At 42.2% G+C, this 21,617-nt stretch overlaps 1 protein-coding gene across 2 annotated transcripts in view; it reads left to right on the forward strand.

Moving 5' to 3' along the window:
- Positions 1 to 21,617, forward strand: part of sppl3 (signal peptide peptidase 3) — a 271,477-nt gene that overhangs the window by 202,444 nt on the left and 47,416 nt on the right. For both annotated transcript variants that reach the window (XM_085961834.1, XM_085961835.1), the window contains exon 6: positions 5,600 to 5,712. In XM_085961834.1, the coding sequence (XP_085817960.1) occupies positions 5,600 to 5,712 (113 nt within the window). The remainder of the gene's footprint in view (positions 1 to 5,599; positions 5,713 to 21,617) is intronic.

The raw sequence follows: 21,617 nt of genomic DNA on the forward strand, positions 1-21,617 counted from the left end.
ACTGAGGATAATGCAGCACAAGTGGAGGAGCAGTTACAAGAAGAATAAGAAAGGGGAGGCAAAAAAAGGGAAACTGGAGAAAAAAGTCAGTGGGCTGGCGGGGTGGGGGGAATAGAAACATAGAAGATAGGAGCAGGAGTAGGCCATTCGGCCCCTCGAACCTGCTTCGCCATTCAATGAGATCATGGCTGATCATCCAAATTCAGTACCTTGTTCCTGCCTTCTCCCCATATCCCTTGATCCCTTTAGCCTTAAGAAATATATCCAACTCCTTCTTGAATATATTTAATGAATTGGCCTCTACTGCCTTCTTTGGTAGAGAATTCCACAGGTTCACCACTCTGGGTGAAGAAATTCCTCCTCATCTCAGTCCTAAATGGCTTACCCCTTATCCTTAGACTGTGACCCTTGGTTCTGGACTCCCTGACCATCGGAAACATCCTTCCAGCATCTAGTCTGTCTAGTCCTGTTAGAATTTTATAAGTTTCGATGAGATCCCCTCTCATTCTTCTAAACTCCAGCGAGTACAGGCCCAATCGACCCAATCTCTCATACGTCATTCCTGCCATCCCAGGTATCAGCCTGGTGAATCTTCGCTGAACTCCTTCCATGGCAAGAACATCCTTCCTCAGATAAGGCGACCAAAACTGCACACAATACTCAAGATGTGGTCTCACCAAGGCCCTGTACAACTGCAGCAAGACATCCTTGTTCCTGTACTCAAACCCTCTCACTACGAAGGCCAGCATACCATTTGCCGCCTTAACCGCCTGCTGCACCTGCATGCTTACTTTCAGCGACTGGTGCACAAGGACGGCCAGGTCTCGTTGCACTTCCCCTTCTCCCAATCTATTGCCATTCAGATAATAATCTGCCTTCCTGTTTTTGACACCAAAGTGGATAACCTCGCATTTATCCACGTTATATTGCATCTGCCCAATCACGCAACCTGTCCAAATCATACTGGAGTTTCTCGGCATCCTCCTCACAGCACACATGCCTACCCAGCTTTGTGTCGTCTGCAAACTTGGAGATATTACATCTAGTTCCCTCGTCCAGATCATTAATATATATTGTGAATTGCTGGGGTCCAAGGACCGATCCCTGCGGTACCCCACTAGTCACTGCCTGCCACTTGGAAAAAGAGCCGTTTATTCCAACTCTTTGCTTTCTGTCTGCCTACCCGTTCTCTATCCAAGTCAATACCTTGCCCCCAATCCCATGTGCCTTAATTTTACACGCTAACCTCTTATGCAGGACCTTATCGAAAGCCTTTTGAAAATCCAAATACGCCACATCCACTGGTTCTCCCTTATCTATTTTACCAGTTACATCCTCAAAAAATTCCAGTAGATTAGTCGAGCACGATTTACCTTTTGTAAATCCATGTTGACTTTGTCCGATCCGGTCACTTTTTTCCAAGTGCTCTGCTATTACATCCTTTACAATGGACTGTAGCATTTTCCCCACTACCGATGTCAGGCTTACCGGTCAGTAATTCCCTGTTTTCTCTCTACCACCCTTTTTGAACAGTGGGGTAACATTAGCTACCTGCCAATCCATGGGTACAGTTCCAGAGTCTATTGAATTTTGGAAGATGACCAGCAATGCATCTACTATTTCTAGGGCCACTTCCTTAAGTACCCTAGGATGTAGATTATCAGGCCCTGGGGATTTATCGGCCCTCAACCCCATCAATTTCCCTAACGCCATTTCCCTACAAATACTGATTTCTATCAGTTCCTCCCTTTCATTAGACCCTATGTTCCCTGACATCTTTGTGAGGTTATTTGTGTCCTCCTTTGTGAAGACAGAACCAAAGTATGTATTTAATTGGTCTGCCATTTCTTTGTTCCCCATTATAAATTCCCCTGATTCTGACTGCAAGGGACCTACGCTTGACTTCACCAATCTTTTTCTCTTCACAATATCTATAAAAGCTTTTACAGTCAGTTTTTATGTTCCCTGCAAGCTTACTCTCATACTCTATTTCCCCCCTCTTAATTAATCCCTTTGTTCTCCTTTGCTGAATCCTAAACTGCTCCCAATCCTCAGGTTTACTGCTTTTCCTGGCCAATTTATATGTCCTCTCCTTGGATCTTATGCTGTCCCTAATTTCCCTCGTTAGCCACGGTTGAGTCACCTTTTTTGTTTTATTTTTATGCCAAACTGGCAAAGAAGGGGGAGAGAAACTGGGGAGGAAACGAGAGCGAAATGTGATGAAGAAAGATGTTCTAAGCTTTGCAGACTGCGGGTCTTAGAAAATTTGAGAACCGTGAGTTGGATGCCCCATTATACCACTGGAATTGTAGTCAGAAATAAGTTACCAGTATGCCTGTACTGTCGTTACGAGCGTGCATAGTAGGATTTTACTACCATGTACACAAGGTGATATGCTCCTGATACGTGTTGTCTTTATTGTGTTCTGTTGCATTAACTTGTAATGCTGCTTTAGCTCTCGAGGCCGATAATTGGTGGTTTTCACACAAAAGTGGAGAGAATTGTGGAACATGATGCCCTTCCCCACTAATTAAACACCAGTAAAAATTCCTTAACTTCTTGTAATAAAAATAGAATTTGGCCTTGCAGTTACAGTACATCAATGGGTCTAATTAGAAACTGATGTAATCATGGAATACAATTCCCAAAACACCAGCAAAACTCATGGAATCCCATATATTAAAAAATAGAATTCGACTTGATCGCTCACCCCCCATCAGTGGTCCTGCCTATTATTGGTTGGAATTGGAGGAGAGAGACCTGGTAGTTGGTAGTACTTGAGAGCAATGAGCCTGTTTAGTTAGTACTGGATTGCCTGCCTCATCCGGTTCGAGATATTTAAGTAATTGAACTGAACACTGACGGCGATGAAGGATTTTTAAAATTCTGTTTTGGAATTGAGCCCAGGGATAGGGAGGCCAGTCTACCAATTAAGCACAGGCTTAACTTAACTTCCTGAACTGAGTTGCTCAGTGCTGCACTGCCTTCCTAAATCTGCCATTGGGAAGGTTTTTTTTTAAATGCCCCTGCCCCCTTCTGATTTTGTTTCCGCCTGTCGTTTAAGATTTTGACTGGTGCTGGGATGTTCTTCCGTAGGTGGTGGTCAACCTCCAGTATCTCGCCTAAGGTGCCATTCTTCATGTTTGAATTTTGACAATAAGTGTCAGCAAGCTACCCAACATCTTGTCACCCAGTGGATCCAGCAGAAATCATTGGCAAGTCAAGAGTTGTGCTCCTGGCTATTCTCACCTCCCCCCTCCCCCTCCCCCCTCCCCCCGCTCCAATTCCTAGTGCGGGCTAATTGTAACGTTCCTCCTGCTATCCAGACTAAGATCAATTAATTCACCGTACACTGGGGATTCAATTTGTATCTATTTTTAATTGTGTATGTTGTCATGTAAATATCTGTTTACGTAACAGTATTTCACCAGGTCATTCATTGGATGTGAACTGCTTTGAGACATCCTGAGAGACCTGATAAGGTGCTATATAAGTACAAGTTCTTTCTTTTAAATCACATCAAGCAGTACAAATAGCAACTGAGCCATTGTCAGAGCCTCCCTTGCTTTAGTAAGTGGGTCAGTTGAATTATGCATAGATTTCATTTTGATTTGTCATAGCAAATCATTTTACAAATCTGTTTTAAAGTAATGCTACAATGAAATTGAGTGTAACCTGTTAAATGTTTTTAATGGCCTTCTCTGGGTGTGGATTCATGTCATGTTCCAGTGCTAATCTGGCCAATAGTGGAATGGGCTTGTGTAGTGTGTGTGATTTGTGGTAATAGTTAGGTTTATTGTAGTCTGTCAGCTTGAAATGTAATTACTACTTCAATATTTTATTACATTATTATGGATTTTCTGTTGCTCTGTCTAAGTTCAAAATACGGTTGCAGAGATGGGAGTGTTGGGGTACCAGACGGGTAAGGTGAATGGCCTTTTCTTCTTTGTCTGGAGAGGTTATCCAAAGCTTGGCATACATTGCATTATGCTGACGTTATGGACAGCGCCACCAACAGCTTAAAGAACTGATTGCACTTTAGATGACCCTAACTGAATCAGCAGACATGGCTCTTCAGCTGCCACTGTACTTTGGAGAACATGCATCAGTTGGGATTGCGGTCAGAATCTAGCAGGGAGAAAATAAGTACCAAGAACTGATAATTGGGTTTAAAGGTCTAACAGCAGCTGTGAGAAATAAGAAAACTCTGCTGGGGATCACATTCTAGCTGAGTTAAGCCGCTAGACAAAGCTGATGTATGGCAAGACCTCCAGCAGGAGATGTAAAAAGCTGCCCCGAAACAGCTGCCCCCCTGCTCAGTAACTCGTTGTTTCACAAGTCTCTTTTCAACTTTGGTGTTCTGCACAGTGGTTTTGGCCTTTACTGGTTTCTCGATTATAAAGGCAATTGCTTTAAACGTCAAATCAAGGAAGCAACATATTCTTCATAACTATATTCTTGTACATGAAGGTTTAAGGTGTTGCTAATAACTTTTCAAAGGGGGAAAGTTACACTAAAGATAAATGATTGAGGTTAGGGAAAGCTACTTTTGTTTTGACACCTGCAATTGGTAGGTTACTGCTTCACATTGTGGAAGAAATACAAATCAGACCATCAGATTCAGTGTTCGCAGTACAGGTAGACTACCTTTTATCCGAACTTCCGAAAACCGAAACCCTCTAAAAACCGAAGGTTTTTTCGTTCAGCGTAAGTCGTGCGCACGACATGACCAGAGTGGCGCACGACCCCGACCCCCCGCCGACCCACCCCCGACAAATTTCCCAATCTTATAAAATACCTTCCGAAATCCGAAATTTTCCGAAAACCGAAACACGGCTGGTCCCGAGGTTTTCGGATAAAGGATAGTCTACCTGTATTTGCATTATTTAAGTGCATGGGATTTAGTGGGATAGGTGGGCAAGTGGGGAAAAAATACTAATGAAGTTAAGAGTGTCGCAAGAGACTTCTCCACCCACCGGAGACTAAAATGGAAGAAAAACAGATTTTCTAGTTCGAGAGAGCTTGCATTTGTATAGTGCCTGATCACTTCCTCAGAATATCCCAAATGGATTCACAGCAATAAATTAGTTACCTTTGAACTGCAGTGATACTGGTAGGTGGAACCTTAATTTAATATCCCATCCAAAAGATGGCACCATCAACAATGCAGCACTGCCTAGATTATGTGCTTAATCTAAAACATTTTAGGGTGTGTTTTTTTGAGAATATTGCCATATTGTATATGGGGACTCCTATGAGCAGCTGCCTATTTAATGCATAAATGAGCATAAAACCTGGAGGAGATCTTTTTTGCGAGGGAGTTCTGTTTTGTAATTGCGAATATGTAAAAAGGCTTTGATTTGTATCCTTTCAATTGGCTCCCTCATGGATTCAATTGGCTCCCTCATGGATTACAGTCAAAAGTCTTTTTCATTCTACTGATTATGGAGCAAGCCTGCTATTGCACACTCGCAATTCATACCGGCTGCATTCTCTGCCAGCTCCCAGCAGCAGTGGGGACAATGCGATCTGTGTGACTTCTCTACTTGTTTGATGGAAAAACCAACTAACCATAATTCCTGTTCTGTTCTTGTTTCAGAATTTCATTTGGCTGCTGTGGACGATTCAATGCTGCTGAACTGCTCTCATTTTCCCTTTCAGTCTTCCTTGTGCTTATCTGGGTATTAACAGGGCACTGGCTGCTGATGGATGGTGAGTGAAACAACTTGTGGGTGAATGTCACCACTTTGAGAACGAAAACACCTTTTCATATCCTCCTCCAGCATTCCAAGCCTGTTTGCTTAAATTGGCAGCAACATTTAGTAGAATTGTGCTGATCATCAAAAATGTCCCACTCCTCTATAAAGCATTTGTTTGCCTAATATACTTGCAAAAAAGTTATATTAACCTGCTGCAGTCGATGTAATGCAAAGTGTTGATGTGAAATACAATTTTTGGGACACTAGCAACACAGAATAACATGAAAAAACTGGAGCCCAGATTGTTTTCTTTGTGCTGATGCGCACATGTACATTGTAGGGGGAAACGAGCACAGAAACTTCTGGTATGTAAATACCTAGAGATAGGCTTCTCAGCGTGGAATGAGTACACGTTCTGAGCCTATGGCAATATTTAAATGACTCTTGTGTGCAGTTTAGCCCCAGTTGGTGGGTATTGTCTTGATGTTGTCTTATCTCCCTCAGTTGCGAGGAGGGATGGTTCTAGCCTACACTGACCTGTCGCTGAGTATTGCCGTAGAGGTGTCAGCCTTATGGCACCAACATCTCTGTTGCAAGTCCTCATGTGAGAATCTTTATTAAGCAGTTGGTGACTGGTAACTCTGATACGCAGCATTGCATTTGGGTGTCAAGAAATGAAGGTGACTGGTGTATCGCAAGCTGCCTTATGTAGCTACTTCCATCACGCTGAAGGCAGATATCCATTGCATAGCTGATGAAGAAACTTTGAGGCTTGGTGCAAGAACAGCTGGAAGGTGTTATCCAGAGGCTGGGTATGAGAACATGTGCTGCTTATATATCCAGGGTTCATTGCTTACCATGACTATGTTGAAAGAGTAACTAGGTGTGTGTGCATTCTATATCCGCAACCTAAACTCTGCCTGTGTATACTCGCTCAAAGGGCCCATCTTCCATTGTTTAAAATGGATTATAGTTGATAAAGATTTCCATTACGATCAGCAACAAACCTCCCGTTGTACTACACACACAGCCTTTTTGTGCTATTCTGGTTTGTTTGAGGGAAGAGTGGTATATCCGTTCAGCAGCTTGCTGTCTGTATGTTTTGGCACTGAGAAATGGAGATTTTTTTCCAATAGAAATATTCACTCAAATAACCAACCTAAAGACTTGAATACTTTTTTTTGTAGCATTTCCAATGATAAGTCATTTATAATGAGTTGCTCTGCCAGTAGCCTTGAAATAGTGTGCTGTGAAAATGACATGGGTTTATAGCTACATAAGAACGTAAGAACATAAGAAATAGGAACTGGAGAAGGCCATATGGCCCCTCAAGCCTGCTCCACCATTCAATAAGATCATGGCTGATCATCGACCTCAACTCCACTTTCCCGCCCAATCTCCATATCCTTCGATTCCCCTAGAGTCCAAAAATCTATCTATCTCAGCCTTGAATATACTCAAAGACTCAGCAGTCACAGCCCTCTGGGGCAGAGAATTCCAAAGATTCACAACCCTATGAGTGAAGAAATTCCTCCTCATCTCGGTCTTAAATGGCCTATCCCTTATCCTGAGACTATGCCCCCTAGTTCTAGACACTCCAACCAGGGGAAACAACCTCTCAGCATTTACCCTGTCAATCCCCTTCAGAATCTTGTATGTTTCAATGCGATCACCTCTAATTCTTCTAAACTCCAGAGAGTATAGGCCCATTCTACACAATCTCTCATCATAGGACAGCCCTCTCATCCCAGGAATCAATCTAGTGAATCTTTGTTGCACCGCCTCCAAGGCAAGTATATCCTTCCTTAGATAAGGGGACCAAAACTGTGCACAGTACTCCAGGTGTGGTCTCACCAAGACCCTGTACAATTGTAGCAAGACTTCCTTACTCTTATACGCCAACCCCCTTGCAATAAAGGCCAACATGCCTTTTGCCTTCCTTATTGCTTGCTGTACCTGCATGCTATCCTTCTTTGTTTAAGTTGTGACAGGCATGGCAGTGCTTTATTTTTTGTTAAATGCAAACAAAGTATAGAATTTTAAGCTGCAAAAACATGTTGCAAACAGAACATAACTATAATCATGCAGAACGTTTAATTAAAAACTCACTGGTCTCGAGTAACTGAAAAGCATCTCAAGTCAGCGGGTAAGAAACAAAAAATGACACTTACCTTGGCTTTAGCAAGATGGCTTCAGACCATCTATAGTATATTTTAAAAATCTTGTGTCTTCATGTACTTCCTGTCGGTTTTTTCCTTCCTAACCATTATATAAATGTAAACTTTGTGCGCTGTAATTACACCCTCCCAGCAGAGGTGACACTGTACCACCTCAGTTTTGCGTATCACAGCTTTTATTGCAGAGAAATTCCTATCCTGCAACCAACTCTATCTCTCTGCTTCCCAAATTGCCATGTTTTATCAGAGCAGTGCATAACTTGAAAATTGGGACTGAATTTTGTGTGCAGGCCTTGCCTTTTAACCACCTTTCATCTAAAGGTTGCATTTGGTTTTCATTCTTTGTGTGCAGAGACAAGGGAAATGAAAATGGCAATGTGGACTGTGATGTAGAGAACATCCATTGAAAGAATAAAGCCACACAGATATACTCTTTGTGTTGACCTAGACCAGAACTGAGAGAGTAAATACTTCTTACTCTCTCCTTAAAATCCATCTACCTCACTGTAACATGACCTAACTGGAAGAAAACCTTTACAAAATATTTTTTTCAGCAACGTACTTGAAGTTGTTAATGTGGTAACTGCACATGGACTGCTTGTTCTGTGGGGAGATTCGGCAGGATAAGATCTTTGTAGTTTATAGAATGCTTTGTAAAACCACTAATGAGAAAATATTGCATTATTTAGATTTTTTTTGGCTTGCTGGTATCTGATTCTTGCTTGGCTCTATGGTAACTCTGTCGGAAGGTTATCGGTTCAAGTCCTACTCACAATCCAAACTGACATTTCAGTGAAGTATTGAGAGAGTGCTGTATTGTCGGAGTTGCTGTGTTTCACCCGAGATGTTAAAACGAGGCACTGGCTGCCTATTCAGGTGGGTGTAAAAGATGCCATGGCACTTTTTCAAGGGAGAGCAGAATAGTTCTCCAGATGTCCTGGCTAGCTTTAATTCTTAATCCACCACCACTAAAACTGGGTTACAGCTTCACATGTACCTGCAACCGTCCAGTACATTAATAAAGTAGGCACTCTCTCGTAAGCTTAGATAGTGCTAGGTTGTTCCCAAGTGGAGGGCATCATGCCCAAACCCAAGCATGATCTCACACAATGGCCACGTACGTGGACTTTCAGCAGAGGTCAATGGAATATGGTCAGGAGTGGGACTTTGCCCAATGAGCCCACTTAGAGTGCCTCTACTTCTGACTCTGCTTAGATACGTTAACCAGGACAGACATGGGACCTTTGTGCTGTGTGCTCTATTTACTTACTGAGTCATTAGAAAGAAAGACTTGCATTTATATAGTGCCGCAGGATGTCCCAAAGCGCTTTACAGCCAATTAAATACTTTTGAAGCGTGGTCACAGTTGTAACGTAGGAATGGCGACAGCTACCAGGAGCGGTAGTGTAGTGGTTATATTACTGGACTAGTATTCTAGAGGCCTGGACTAGTGATCCACCACGGCAGCTGTGGAATTTAAATTCAGTTAATTAAATAAATCTGGAATAAAAAGCTAGTATCAGTAATGGTGACCATGAAACTACCGATTGTCGTAAAAACTCATCTGGTTCACTAATGTCCTTTAGGGAAGGAAACCTGCCGTCCTTCCCTGGTCTGGCCTATATGAGACTCCAGACCCACAGCAATGTGGTTGACTCTTAAATGCCCTCTGAAATGGCCGAGCAAGCCACTCAGTTGTTCATGGGCAATAAATGTAGGCCTTGCCCACATCCTGTGAACAAATAATTTTTTTAAAATGTGGTCACGACCAGATAATCTGTTTTTGTGATGTTGATTGAGGGATAAATATTGGCCAGGACACAGAAATAATGCCATGGGATCTTTTACATCCACCTGAGAAAGCAGATGGGGCTTTGGTTTAACGTCTCATCTGAAAGACCGCACCTCCAACAGTGCAGCACTCTCTTCGTGTTGGCCAAGACTCTGGAGTGGGACTTGTAGGACATTCTGATTGTCTGACAGTTTATAGAGTTCAGACCTGTGGAACAGACAACACAAAACCCAATGAATCTGTGAAACTTCTTTTACTTAAAAATCAGCAAGAGGTTACAAGTAATTTACCAGAATACAAACTGTACTCAATTCATATACTTATTACAAGCACACATCTAAAATCATTTCCTTTAAGCTCAGGTGATTATAAGCAAAACCACATACGTACTAACACCAGATGAGAGGTCAATTCAACAATGACTAGACGTATGACTAACTTTAACTGGCAACTGACCAAGTCGCCATCGACTATAACCCCGACTGCAGCCCCGAATGTTTTGAAACAGTACCTTTTATACCCCAAAGTCTGGCAACCCTCCCACTGTGTGCGTGTTCCTAACTATACGGCATAATGGTCAGCAGATGTTTCCCAGACCCTCGTCCGTTAGGCAACTGTGGGCCTTCAAGTCTAGGTACATTCCATAGTCTGGAGATGTTTCTGTTATTGCACTGATTTCACAGTCAATAGTCTGTTCCCACAGAACTTCAATGAGCTTGTTTTCCATATCTGTTGAAAGACAATTGGCAGCTTTTACAGCTTACGAGTCAAACAGTTTATTTTGCAAAGTTCTCACAGCAACCAGTCTTTGTCCTCACGAAGCATGATGGTGAAATTTGGTCAACTTTTACAGCAAATAGTGTGTTCGACAGACTTGAACCCACAAACTTTTGACTGAGGCGGGAGTGCTTCGAACTGAGCCACAGCGTAACACGTCAGAAAACCCTGTCCAGCAGCTTTTTCAATGTACAGTTAGATGAAAGTAGCTAACTCCCACCTTGGAGCGTCTGCACAGCGTCTGCATACTGCAGCAGATTTGATATTTCTGAGGCAATGCAGCAGCGTAATGCACATTTTTAAAAAGCGCATATTGGACATTAATTTGCTTATTTTATGCTAATGAAAATGCACATAATTTTCCATCATCTTCTCAATTAGATTGTTGGTGGGGTGGGTGGGAGGGAAGAAAGTATCAATTCGTCGTAATAATCAGCATAATTTGCTGCCTGACTACCACAATTTTGCATAAAAAGCCACCACACACTTTTTTACTTATTATGCCAACGACCTTTATTCATTTTTTTTCTGGGATGACATTGTTAAATCTCGGTGCAATTATGGAAACCAGTACTTTGTACTAACACAACCATTGACCGCATTGCTAGTGGTCTTACTGTGCAGGTAGCAGGTGGCTTTAAAGTTCCAAATCAATAGAAAGAACATGCACTTATATGCCTTTCAGGTCCTCCGGTTGTTCCAAAGCACTTTACAGCCAATTAGGTACTTTTGAAGTGTAGTCACTGTTGTTTTGTAGGCAAACGTGGTAGCCAATTTGTGCACAGCAAGTTCCAACAGATAACAATGAGACAATGACCAGTTCATCTGTTTTTGATGGTGTAGTTGAGGGATAAATGTTGGCCAGGACACAGATAACTCTTCTACTCTTTGAATAGTGCTGTGAAACTTTTACATCCAACTGAGAGGGCAGATGGAGTCTCGGTTTAACGTCTCATCTGAAAGAGACTAAGCCATGGCATAATAGACTAGGAACTGGAAGGAACTGAATCACAGCACACATCTCCCTGTGTATACTGTAGTGATTATTGTAAAGGCTAAATGGATAATACTTAACTAAATTTTCATTCAGGTCAGTAAGAAATTATACAAATAGAAAGATGATCATATTAGATCAGTGTACTTGCCAAGATAGATTTTATTTCTATTTTTAATAATAGAATCGCAGAATGATACAGCACAGAGGGAGGCCATTCGGCCTATCGTGCCTGTGCTGGCTCTTTGATAGAGCTATTCAATTAATCCCACTCCCCTGCTCTTTCCCCTTAGTCTGTACATTTTTTCCCTTCAAGTATTTATCCAATTCTCTTTTGAATGTTATTATTGAATCTGCTTCCACCGCCCTTTCAGGCAGCACATTCCAGATCACAACTCGCTGTGTAAAAAAAAAAAAAAAAAAAATGTTTCCTCTGGTTCTTTTTTCAATCACTTTAAATCTGTGTCTTCTGGTTACCGACCCTCCTGCCAGCAGAAACAGTCTCCTTATTTACTCTATGAAAACCATTCAGAATTATGAACACCCCTATCAAATCTCCTCGTAACCTTCTCTGCTCTAAGGAGAACAACCCTAGCTCCTCCAGGCTCTCCACATAACTGAAGTCCTTCATCCCTGGTACCATTCTAGTAAATCTCTTCTGCACCCTCTCTAAGGCCAAGACATCCTTCCTAAAGTTTGGAGCCCAGAATTGAACACCCTACTCCAGCTGAGGCCTAACTAGTGTTTTATAAAAGTTGAGCATAATTTCCATGCTTTTTTTTACTCGATTCATAAAGCCAAGGATCCCATATGCTTTCTTAACAGCCTTCTCAACTTGTCCTGCCACCTTCCAAGATTCGTGTACATCCCCCCCCCCCCCCGCCACTACACCTCTTTAAAATTGTACCACTTAGTTCATATTGGCTTTCCTCATTCTTCCTACCAAAATTTTTCACTTCGCACTTGTGTGTGAAATTTCATCTGCCCATTTCACCAGTCTGTCTAAGTCCTCCTGAAGTCTGTTGCTATCCCTTCATTGTTTACTATAAATAGTTTTAAATTTTAATTCTCCAGTTTTTAATTCTGCTGTCCTAGTTAATTGTAACTCTTGTGTTTACTTAGCTGATGACCAGTTAGAAAATAATAGTTAATTACAGGGTGGTAATTGTGTCTTAAGGCAATAATTGTCTCTTTGGAGGGACCCGCCCTAAACCAACAAGAATAACAACTTGCATTTATATAGCGCCGTGAGAGCACAAACCTCTCCAAGGCCACGAGGCTTGACTCATTTAAATCCTGAAATTGGATTGGTGTCTTGAATTTACAGAGCTGTATATTATTATATATTGGTGATGAATTTTATAATTACCATATTGCCATTTCTGTTCGAAGATGTCCTCTAATGTTAGGAACTGAATGCGTGTTGGCCACAGGACTAGTAGAGACATTGTAATTTATTATAAAATTGAAATTGGTAGGTAAATTCATAGCCGAGCATATAATATTTCTAGCTGCCTTTTGCTTGATGCAAATAGCCGTGCACTAACCAGAGTACCTGTATGAATCTTGTAATCTTGTTTTTAGCTGATTTATTTGTTCACTTGAATAAAAAAAAGACAATAACATTCAAAAATGTATCACTGCACCAGTTTATAGTCGAAGATATCCTTCCAGTGGCAGCTTCCCTCACCTCGCACTGTATTTCACGTATCACTGCTCTGCGCCCAAAGGAGAAAAGATATTTTATAAAATAAGATGCAGCGCTTTGTTATTTTTTAAAGACAGTCGCTATTTGAAATGTTTTGCTTAGATTTTCAAAAGTGGTATTATTGTTGAAAGACTTTGTATTTAAAAAGAAGTTAACTTTATATTCAGACCCGGATGAAAAGCCCGCGCAGCCTGCCTGATTAAATGCGACAAGTACACTTAAAAAACCTGTTCAGCTGAAGTTGTGTCATATAGTAATCGTGTTCTTTATAGACTTTTCAAAGAAAAGTAAATATTTAACTGATAAAGATCCTCTAGTGCTGTGCCCTGTTGGTATGACTATTGTATTGCGAAAGAGCTGGGTTCTGGCTGTTCCTGGGTACAAATTTGGTTTGTTTGGATTGAGCATTGTCACTTCAGGATGGGATGGGCTGTGATATTGTATGAGTTAACATGTTCTCAGAATTACCAGTTTCCTTGTTAGAGATGGGAAAATTCTTAATGTTACAGAGAAGTCTCACTTGCACAAACAAATGGATAAGGCCGCTAGTTTGAAATTCGACTACGAGAATCAAATTGATAAATGTGCAGGGACAGGCTGCTTGCTGTCCTTCCCCTGAGACGCCGGGGGGTTGAGTGCATACTGTGCTGATAAAATTGGTTCCCCAACCAGTCGCAAGAAAGCCACCTTTTTTCCCCAAATTCCCTGGAACGCACCATGAAGATACAGAATAATGTGATCTAATTTAGGTGTTCAGAGCAGCATTATGGGCTCTACAATTAGCTGCTGCTACATCTGAAGGTCATTTTTAACATTTAAGGCATTTCCATCTGTACCAAGGAAAATAGGCAACACCCTATATAGTACCTTGCACAGGTGTTCATTTTTGTGTGATTCTAGATGGTGTCAACAGACTGACCACTGCCAAGTCTGTTCCTGTGCCCTCCCAACTTTCACACAAGTACACTTTCCAGTAAGTGTCACTCAATAGCAAACAAACAGGAACACAAACTGATGTATTTGTGCAGTGGGCCCAGGAGAGCGGAAGCTGGTTGTATTGTCACCCTGATTGAGATCAGCTGAGCACACAGGTCCGTCCTGGTTGTTATGGTTCAGTAACACACATGGAAGGATCGACTTGCTGAAACCTGGGGGCGGGGCGGAGCGGTGGGGGTGAGCAGGAGGAGCCATGGGGGGAAAAATTCAGCTGGTAGTGCCTTAAGAGGACGCTAAGTGGGGCGCAAACCAACTAGCGCCCGGGCGCGACACTGCCCATGCCTCCTGCAAAATTCAGCGGGAGGTTAGTGGTGGTGCTAACCGGTAGCACCCTGCGCCGCTGGCGATGACGTCATTGGTGTGCACAGCACCCCGCTCACGCCCCGGCCACGATCTTCAGGAGATCCCCCTGATTTACTGCCGGACGCTATGTCCGACAGGGTCGGGGGCGTACCTGCAGCTGGGGAGGCGCAATTTAAAGGCGAGGTGCGGGGCGGCCATTTTTGTTGCTGGCCGCCTGCCTGTGCTTCGGTCCCCAGCCTCCTGAACCCCCCCAGCAGAGTGCTGGCTGCACTTCTCTTGGGTGCCGGGCTCTTTTGCCTGCACTCCCGATCCCCGGGGGCCCAGCTGGGCCCCAGTTCGCGCTGCACAAGGCCCCTCCCCTTTAAGAAAGGGCGGAAGGCCTGCAATACCGCAGCGCGACGTGCCGTAGCGTGTGGCGCTGCGGCACGTAGCGCCATGATATTCACTCGCAGCGCCCCAAGAGGGAGGCGGGGCGCTTCCAGTAGCACCCCGCTTCCCTCTTGGGGCGCAACCACTCAATTTCCAGCGCGGGGGGGGCGCTAATTTTTCCGGGGCGCTACTTTTAGTGCCCCGGCAAAGTTAGCACCTCAATTTTTAGCCCATGGTATTTTCAACTTTGACCTGCACACACTACAGGTAAAGTCAGCAAATCAATAGCTAGTTGAAGAATCTTAAAATGCAGCTTCTTTCCAAACCCAAAATACCACTCAAGTACTTTCCCTCCTCAATTAGCATTGGTTGCTGCTCCTGCAACCTACCACCTAGTATGCTGATGTTTTCCACATATGGAATAATTTGAGGAGTTTGGCTCCATTTTAATTTAACTTATTCCAAGTTTTGCCTTCAAATTTTGGTCTGAGCACCAAAAAATGACTCTGCGAAGCCAGGTTGTGCCAGGTGTCTTCCATCAAACCACAAGTCTGCATTTTACAAAATCTTGAATAGTTTCAAAGAATGCTATGGGTAAAGTGGAACGTGTGGCCTTTCTGTGCTGATTTTCTTTTAGGAAAAAGCAAGAGGAGAACATGCTGTAACGTTGGCAGAGGATTTTTAAAGGCAGTAAAGTTCATGTGGGACTTTTAAACAAAAATTGAAAATTCATTCAGTTCGATAAAAAGCTCGTCAATTTCCTCAAGTGTGGATAGGTAACAGAAAAAAAGCCATGTCAACTCTCAAATTCAGTGCAAAAAAACTTGATTTGCAATAGTTAGTGAAAAGTTTTTCTTTTAATCCTATAGATATCAACTGCAATTTCTCAACTTAATTTTCTTTGTCTGTTTGCCTCTCCTCACTTATTATTGAAATCCCTCATTCCCGTTTGTTATTTAAAAAATAAATTATTTTCCCAGTCTTCCTACAATTTTTCAATTTGAAGATTATAGGTTATATTCAGACATGGGGGTAGAAATTGAAGCGAGTTGTACTCCTCTCGCACCATGCTGACTTCAGGCTAATTCAGCACAGGTCAGAAATTGAACCTGGAGCCTTTCTGCACCTTTCTGTCTTGGTATCACACTGAGCTGTACATTTACCTGCTGAACGACTGGAGGAGCAGCACTCGGGAGTTTAAAAAGCTATCTATTATATCTGCCATGTATTTCTGTAGTGTAAGCAAGTGGTTCTGTTTATAAATGCATGTAAACTTTATGTGGGATAGTTTTCCATGCTTGTGAAGTGCAACAGAAAGTTCCTGATCATTAATCTTTTTGCCAGTTAGGTTGAAATTAAAACATAATTGACACAAATGTACTGCAGCAATGGGGGAGAAGTTGTGTGTACACACACTAACTCCCACCCCCCCGATTGGATCATCTGCTTCTGTTATAGTCTTCAATTCTGCAAGCGTCACCTATTAATATACCGACAAATACAGCAGATCTTTTGAAAAGCTCAAACCATGCAAACATTGACTGTAGACTTTATTATGCTCTAATGCCCTAGTTCTATTACATCTTTAGTGCCATGCAGTAGGTAGACCACCTTGAAGGATATAACTTGTCATTAGTACCAATTCCTAGTGGGCATGAGTGCAGTGCACAAAACTGTCACTTTGCTTGTTACTCAGGTGGTGTAGGAAATGGCAACATAATGGCCCAGAAATTCGGGTCGGGGGCTTCCCATGGGTGCAAGCCCCCGACCTGCACTTAGCACGCCGGCTGTTGAGCTGTGGGCCCCCGTGGAATTCCGATCCTGGGCCTCCTCCAACTGCTGGTGCGCAGTGCTTGCGTATCCCAGGGGCGCAGTTAGTTCAATGCATCCCCTGGGATCACGTGGGCCATGGAGAGCCAATGGTAGCAGGGAATGCTTCATTCATAAGTTTGACAGGAAGAGCTGTCAAACCTATAAATACTATAAGCCCCAAAACATCACTAAAACTTCAAATAATTTTTTTTTTAATCACATTTTAAAAATAACTAAATTACATGAAATAACTATTTTAAACAATAATTTAAATTTTTGAAAAAATTAATTACATTTTCTAATGGGGCTAAAAATATACTTACCTTTCTTTAAAGTATTTAAAAATGATAAACCTGTGGAAAAAATGTTTTAATTTTAATTAATTCACCACTTACCTTGTTAAAAGCAGGCCTTGCGCCTGCTTTTTAAAAGTGTAACTGCTGGAGCCTTACACTCCCAGAAAAACCTGGAGGGAAAACGTAAGTTTGATGCGCACACGCTGCCTCTCGCGCGCACGCGTTCCACCTCTGAACACCACCTTTCAGGGGAACGGAAGTGCCGGTTTCCCGCGCATACGCAGTGCATGCACGAAACCGGCACTTTCGTTGGGCCTACGCGTGAGTACCCAGTGTGTACTCGCACGTTGGGACCTGAATTTCTGGGCCAATATTGGTGCATCTAGTTGACCTGGGAATACTTGAAGTTGACACTAAACGCACAGAATGGGAGACTGTTGCGTTCCCCTGGACTGACATCCCTCAATGCGAGCGCAAAATTCATTCTGAGGCTTTATTCCTAGTGTTATTATCCATTTTGCTGAGGATGTAGGAAATCTTGAACATTTGGATCCAATAGTCATCTCATCTTTTAGAATACCTTTTTGTTCCTGGCTGTGCCAAAATCTGCAGCTATCCAGGATTCCATTTATGAAACCATGCTCCTGGTAACATTGAAAAAGCAGAATGCCTTTGGTAAAACTTAAAGCATTACTTCTACTGACAGGCGCGCTTTCTTTCAGACAGCATAAGCATGTGAAGCACTGTCTCTTGTATGAAAAGGTTGAAGTGCATAGTTGAACCAGGGAACTTGGTGTATACATTAGGATGTGGGAATTCTGACATTCATTAGCACTCCCAGTACAATTTCAACAAATCTCTTTTGGTACTCCAAGCAATCACCAGTGTCAATTTTGCATGATATCAGACGTCATTTCTGTTGTCTCTCTGCATCCTCTGATAGTTAACCAACAAAACATTTTAACAGAAGTTTTGTTGTGCATTGTTACTTAAGTGAATTAAAATTAAGTGAAACCAGTTGATGATCTAAATTATTCACACTTCACAGGGGTGGATATGTTGGAAGCGAAAGGTGAGAAAAAGGTCCATCTTATTCATTGTGCTCTACTTTTATAGCCCCAAATCCAACTACTAATGTCTGTGTGCAAGATCCATCCACTCTGAAATAGGAGACTTCAAGCTCATTAAAGCTCTTCGCTTCCCCTTATGTTTTAATCAGCTCTTTGTCCTTTACTCAAGTGCAGAGCCTTCCCAGTCAAATAATATAGTTGGTGCAAAGTTGCATAACATCAATATAGTGGCCTTAATTCTTATTAAATTGAAGTCTCTTGTAGTATTAGCTGTATAAATAAATAGCACCAGAATATCATTTAAAAATAGGCTGTAGACAGTGTCTGAGGGTTTCTTGCACAGTTATGTTTAACTCTACAAAACACTGCCAAATTAAAACTCATTGATGTAGGCTCAGCCTCACGGTCTTGTGCATCTGGCACAAGATGCTACCATTTCTGCGTAGTTTATTCTAATCACATAGCTGGTTAAATTCAAGTCTCTTTCATTTCTGTACTTGGAATTTACAGACTGCTACAGCAGTAAGGAAGGCCATCGGTTTGTGAGGTCATCTATTAAATAAGTTATGTTGTGAAACCAGCCTAATTTTGCTAATCGTTTAATTTAGTATTTACGCATTAGTTCAGTACATTTATTGGGCAATCCAGTGAACTGAATATGGCCTAGCAAGTTGTATGTAGGCATTATTTCCAGTTTATCCTCACCAATATTCTTCCTTCGACCAACAAATAGACTAATGGTCATTCATTTCATTGCTGTTTGCAGGACATTGCTTTGTGCAAAATGGCTGCCACGTTGCGCAAAGTATTGCACCTCAGTCAACCAATGTATGTGAAACGCTTTGGGTTGTTTGAGAAATGTGATGGGGTGCTAAATAATTGCAATTCCTCACCTTTCTTCCCACAGGAAATGTGTATTCATGAGCCCGTGGTGCGCGTGTGTGTGTGTTTCTCAGGTTTGCGCCCTCTTCTCCAGAAGGTGGTGACTCATGCTTGAAGCAGAGTTCTGCAGCCACTGGCAGCCCTCTGTGTATCGCCCAAGTTTCCATTTTTCATGTGTGAGCCTAGATGGTGAGTGCCTCCAAGGTGGCTGAATCATGTAGGGCATTGCAATCAAATTTAATATTTTCCTCACCCAGTGTGCACAGGCACATTCTTGCTTTCTGGCACGGTTCACTGGACAGTAGCTGGGAGCAGATACACGAGTTATTTTAGCTCACCATTCTGCCATGGTTGAGATGACCTAACTCGGCAAAGACCACTGATCAAATTTTGAACCTTACGTCATTGCACCTCTGCTCTCTAAATCTCTCAGAAGTCCAAAGTATGATTTTTGATTTGTTACCAGTAAACCAATCCCTAACTCCAGACCTTTGCAGTCTGATGGTAATCCGGAGCAGTTACAGGAAAACAATACATGGTCTGCTTGGGACTGCCACAGGTCAGTCATTGAGCCCATATTGAGCAAGGATTTGTATCCTCCTTCTGAATGCAGATCCAATGGCACCAATGCAACTGAGTTCAACAGTAGCTGAACCCAGTTTAACTGACTCACCGCTTGTATCGCACAAACTGTTGTCCTCCAGTCAGAAGGTATGTTGTGGCTTTCCTGCAGGCTGCTCTTATTCCAAAAAATTGAAATTGTACAGTTTTTTTAGGTGAAACCTGCAGAAGTATCTTGACTGAAGATCCTCTTCCCCACTCCCAAAAAGTGTTATTTAACATTCCTATTAGTAAAGATCCATTGGACAAAATCATTTTCTGCCTTAAAAAGCAGGAAATGCACAGTAGGTCAATCAGCACCTGAAAGAGAGTGTTTTAGGTATCCTTCATCAGATCTTTTTCCTTTTATATCTGCCTTGTAATTAGTCTTATAATTTCCAAAATACTGCAGAATATGTGGCGTGAAGCTTTATTCTGTGTTGATCCCTTTGGTGTATCTATAAAGTATATCGATAACATTTTAAACTGCAGTCTGCACTGAAATGATCAACATTGCTGATGGCAAATAGTTGTAAGAACTAGGTAATATTTATTATAGTTATAATTGAGGTCTGCCTTTTTGTTTTATACAGCTAGCCAAAAACTGCTTTGAAAATAGTTTCATATCTGGACCTGGTTTATAGTTTATGTTTAAGAGTGGGTGTGGTAGCCGACAATTTTATTTGATATATGCAAGTTTTGTTCATACTGCAAGTCATTTGTATTGTATTAATTTTAACAGACCTTTTGTAAACATAAATAGGCTGTTTCAAAAACAACGGCCCAGAAATTCGGGTCCCAACGCATGAGTACGCACGGGGTACTCGCACGTAGGCCCAACGAAAGTGCTGGTTTCGTGCATGCGCGGGAAACCGGCACTTCCGTTCCCCTGAAAGAAGGGGTTCAGAGGTGGAACGCGTGCGCCGGAGAGGCAGCGCGTGCGCATCAAACTTACGTTTTTTTCCAGGGTTCTCCAGGAGGGTAAGTCTCCAGCAGTTACACTTTTAAAAAGCAAGCGCAAGGCCTGCTTTTAACAAGGTAAGTGATGAATTAATTAAAATTAAAACATTTTTTCCACAGGTTTATTATTTTTAAATACTTTAAAGAAAGGTAAGTTTATTTTTAGCCCGAATTGAAAATGTAATTAATTTTTTCAAAAATTTAAATTATTGTTTAAAATAGTTATTTCATGTAATTTATAGTTATTTTAAAAATGTGATTTTTTTTTTTTTTTTTAACATTTATTTGAAGTTTTAGTGATGTTTTGGGGCTTATAGTATTTATAGGTTTGACAGCTCTTCCTGTCAAACTTATGAATGAAGCATTCCCTGCTACCATTGGCTCTTCATGGCCCACGTGATCCCAGGGGACGCATTGAACTAACTGCGCCCCTGGGATACGCAAGCACGGCGCGCCGGCAGTTGGAGGAGGCCCAGGATCGGAATCCCACGCGGGCCCACAGCTCAACAGCCGGCGCGCTCGGTAAGTGCAGGTCGGGGGCTTGCACCCGCGGGAAGCCCCCGACCCGAACTTCTGGGCCAACGTGTATATAAATATATTCTGGCTGGCAAATTACCGTCACCTGGATGGTTATAATGATGGCAAGATAACAGCATGACATCGTCATTGCCAGGAATAGATCTCTGTCATTGGGCACCAGTGCTATAAGGAAGCACATGAAGTACATGCTTCTGTCTGAAACCTCTTCCAACTGAAAATGCACTATAGTTGGTTTGGAAACTGATGCGTTAACCTAAGCATTAAGATTACATTTATATACGCAGACAATTCCTAGCACTTGTTCTAGTTGAGATGCACATCTTTTAAACAGGTATATTATATAATAATCCTCCCCACCCACATCCAACTGACTTTGAAAGGTAGCCAGAGAACAGTACTGGGTATGCTCCATAGGGAATCTCGGAGAGTCATAAACAATGCATATTGTTGTATATATGTGTATCTTATAAGAAATAGGAGCAGGAGTAGGCCATTCGGCCCCTCGAGCCTGCTCCGCCATTCAATAAGATCATGGCTGATCTGATCTTGGCCTCAACTCCACTTCCCTGCCCGCTCCCCATAACCCTTGACTCCCTTATCGTTCAAAAATCTGTCTTATCTCCACCTTAAATATATTCAATG

This window comes from Somniosus microcephalus, chromosome 19 (assembly GCF_052327205.1).
Source record: "Somniosus microcephalus isolate GS21.2 chromosome 19, FLI_Smic_1.0, whole genome shotgun sequence".
Classification (NCBI taxonomy): domain Eukaryota; kingdom Metazoa; phylum Chordata; class Chondrichthyes; order Squaliformes; family Somniosidae; genus Somniosus; species Somniosus microcephalus.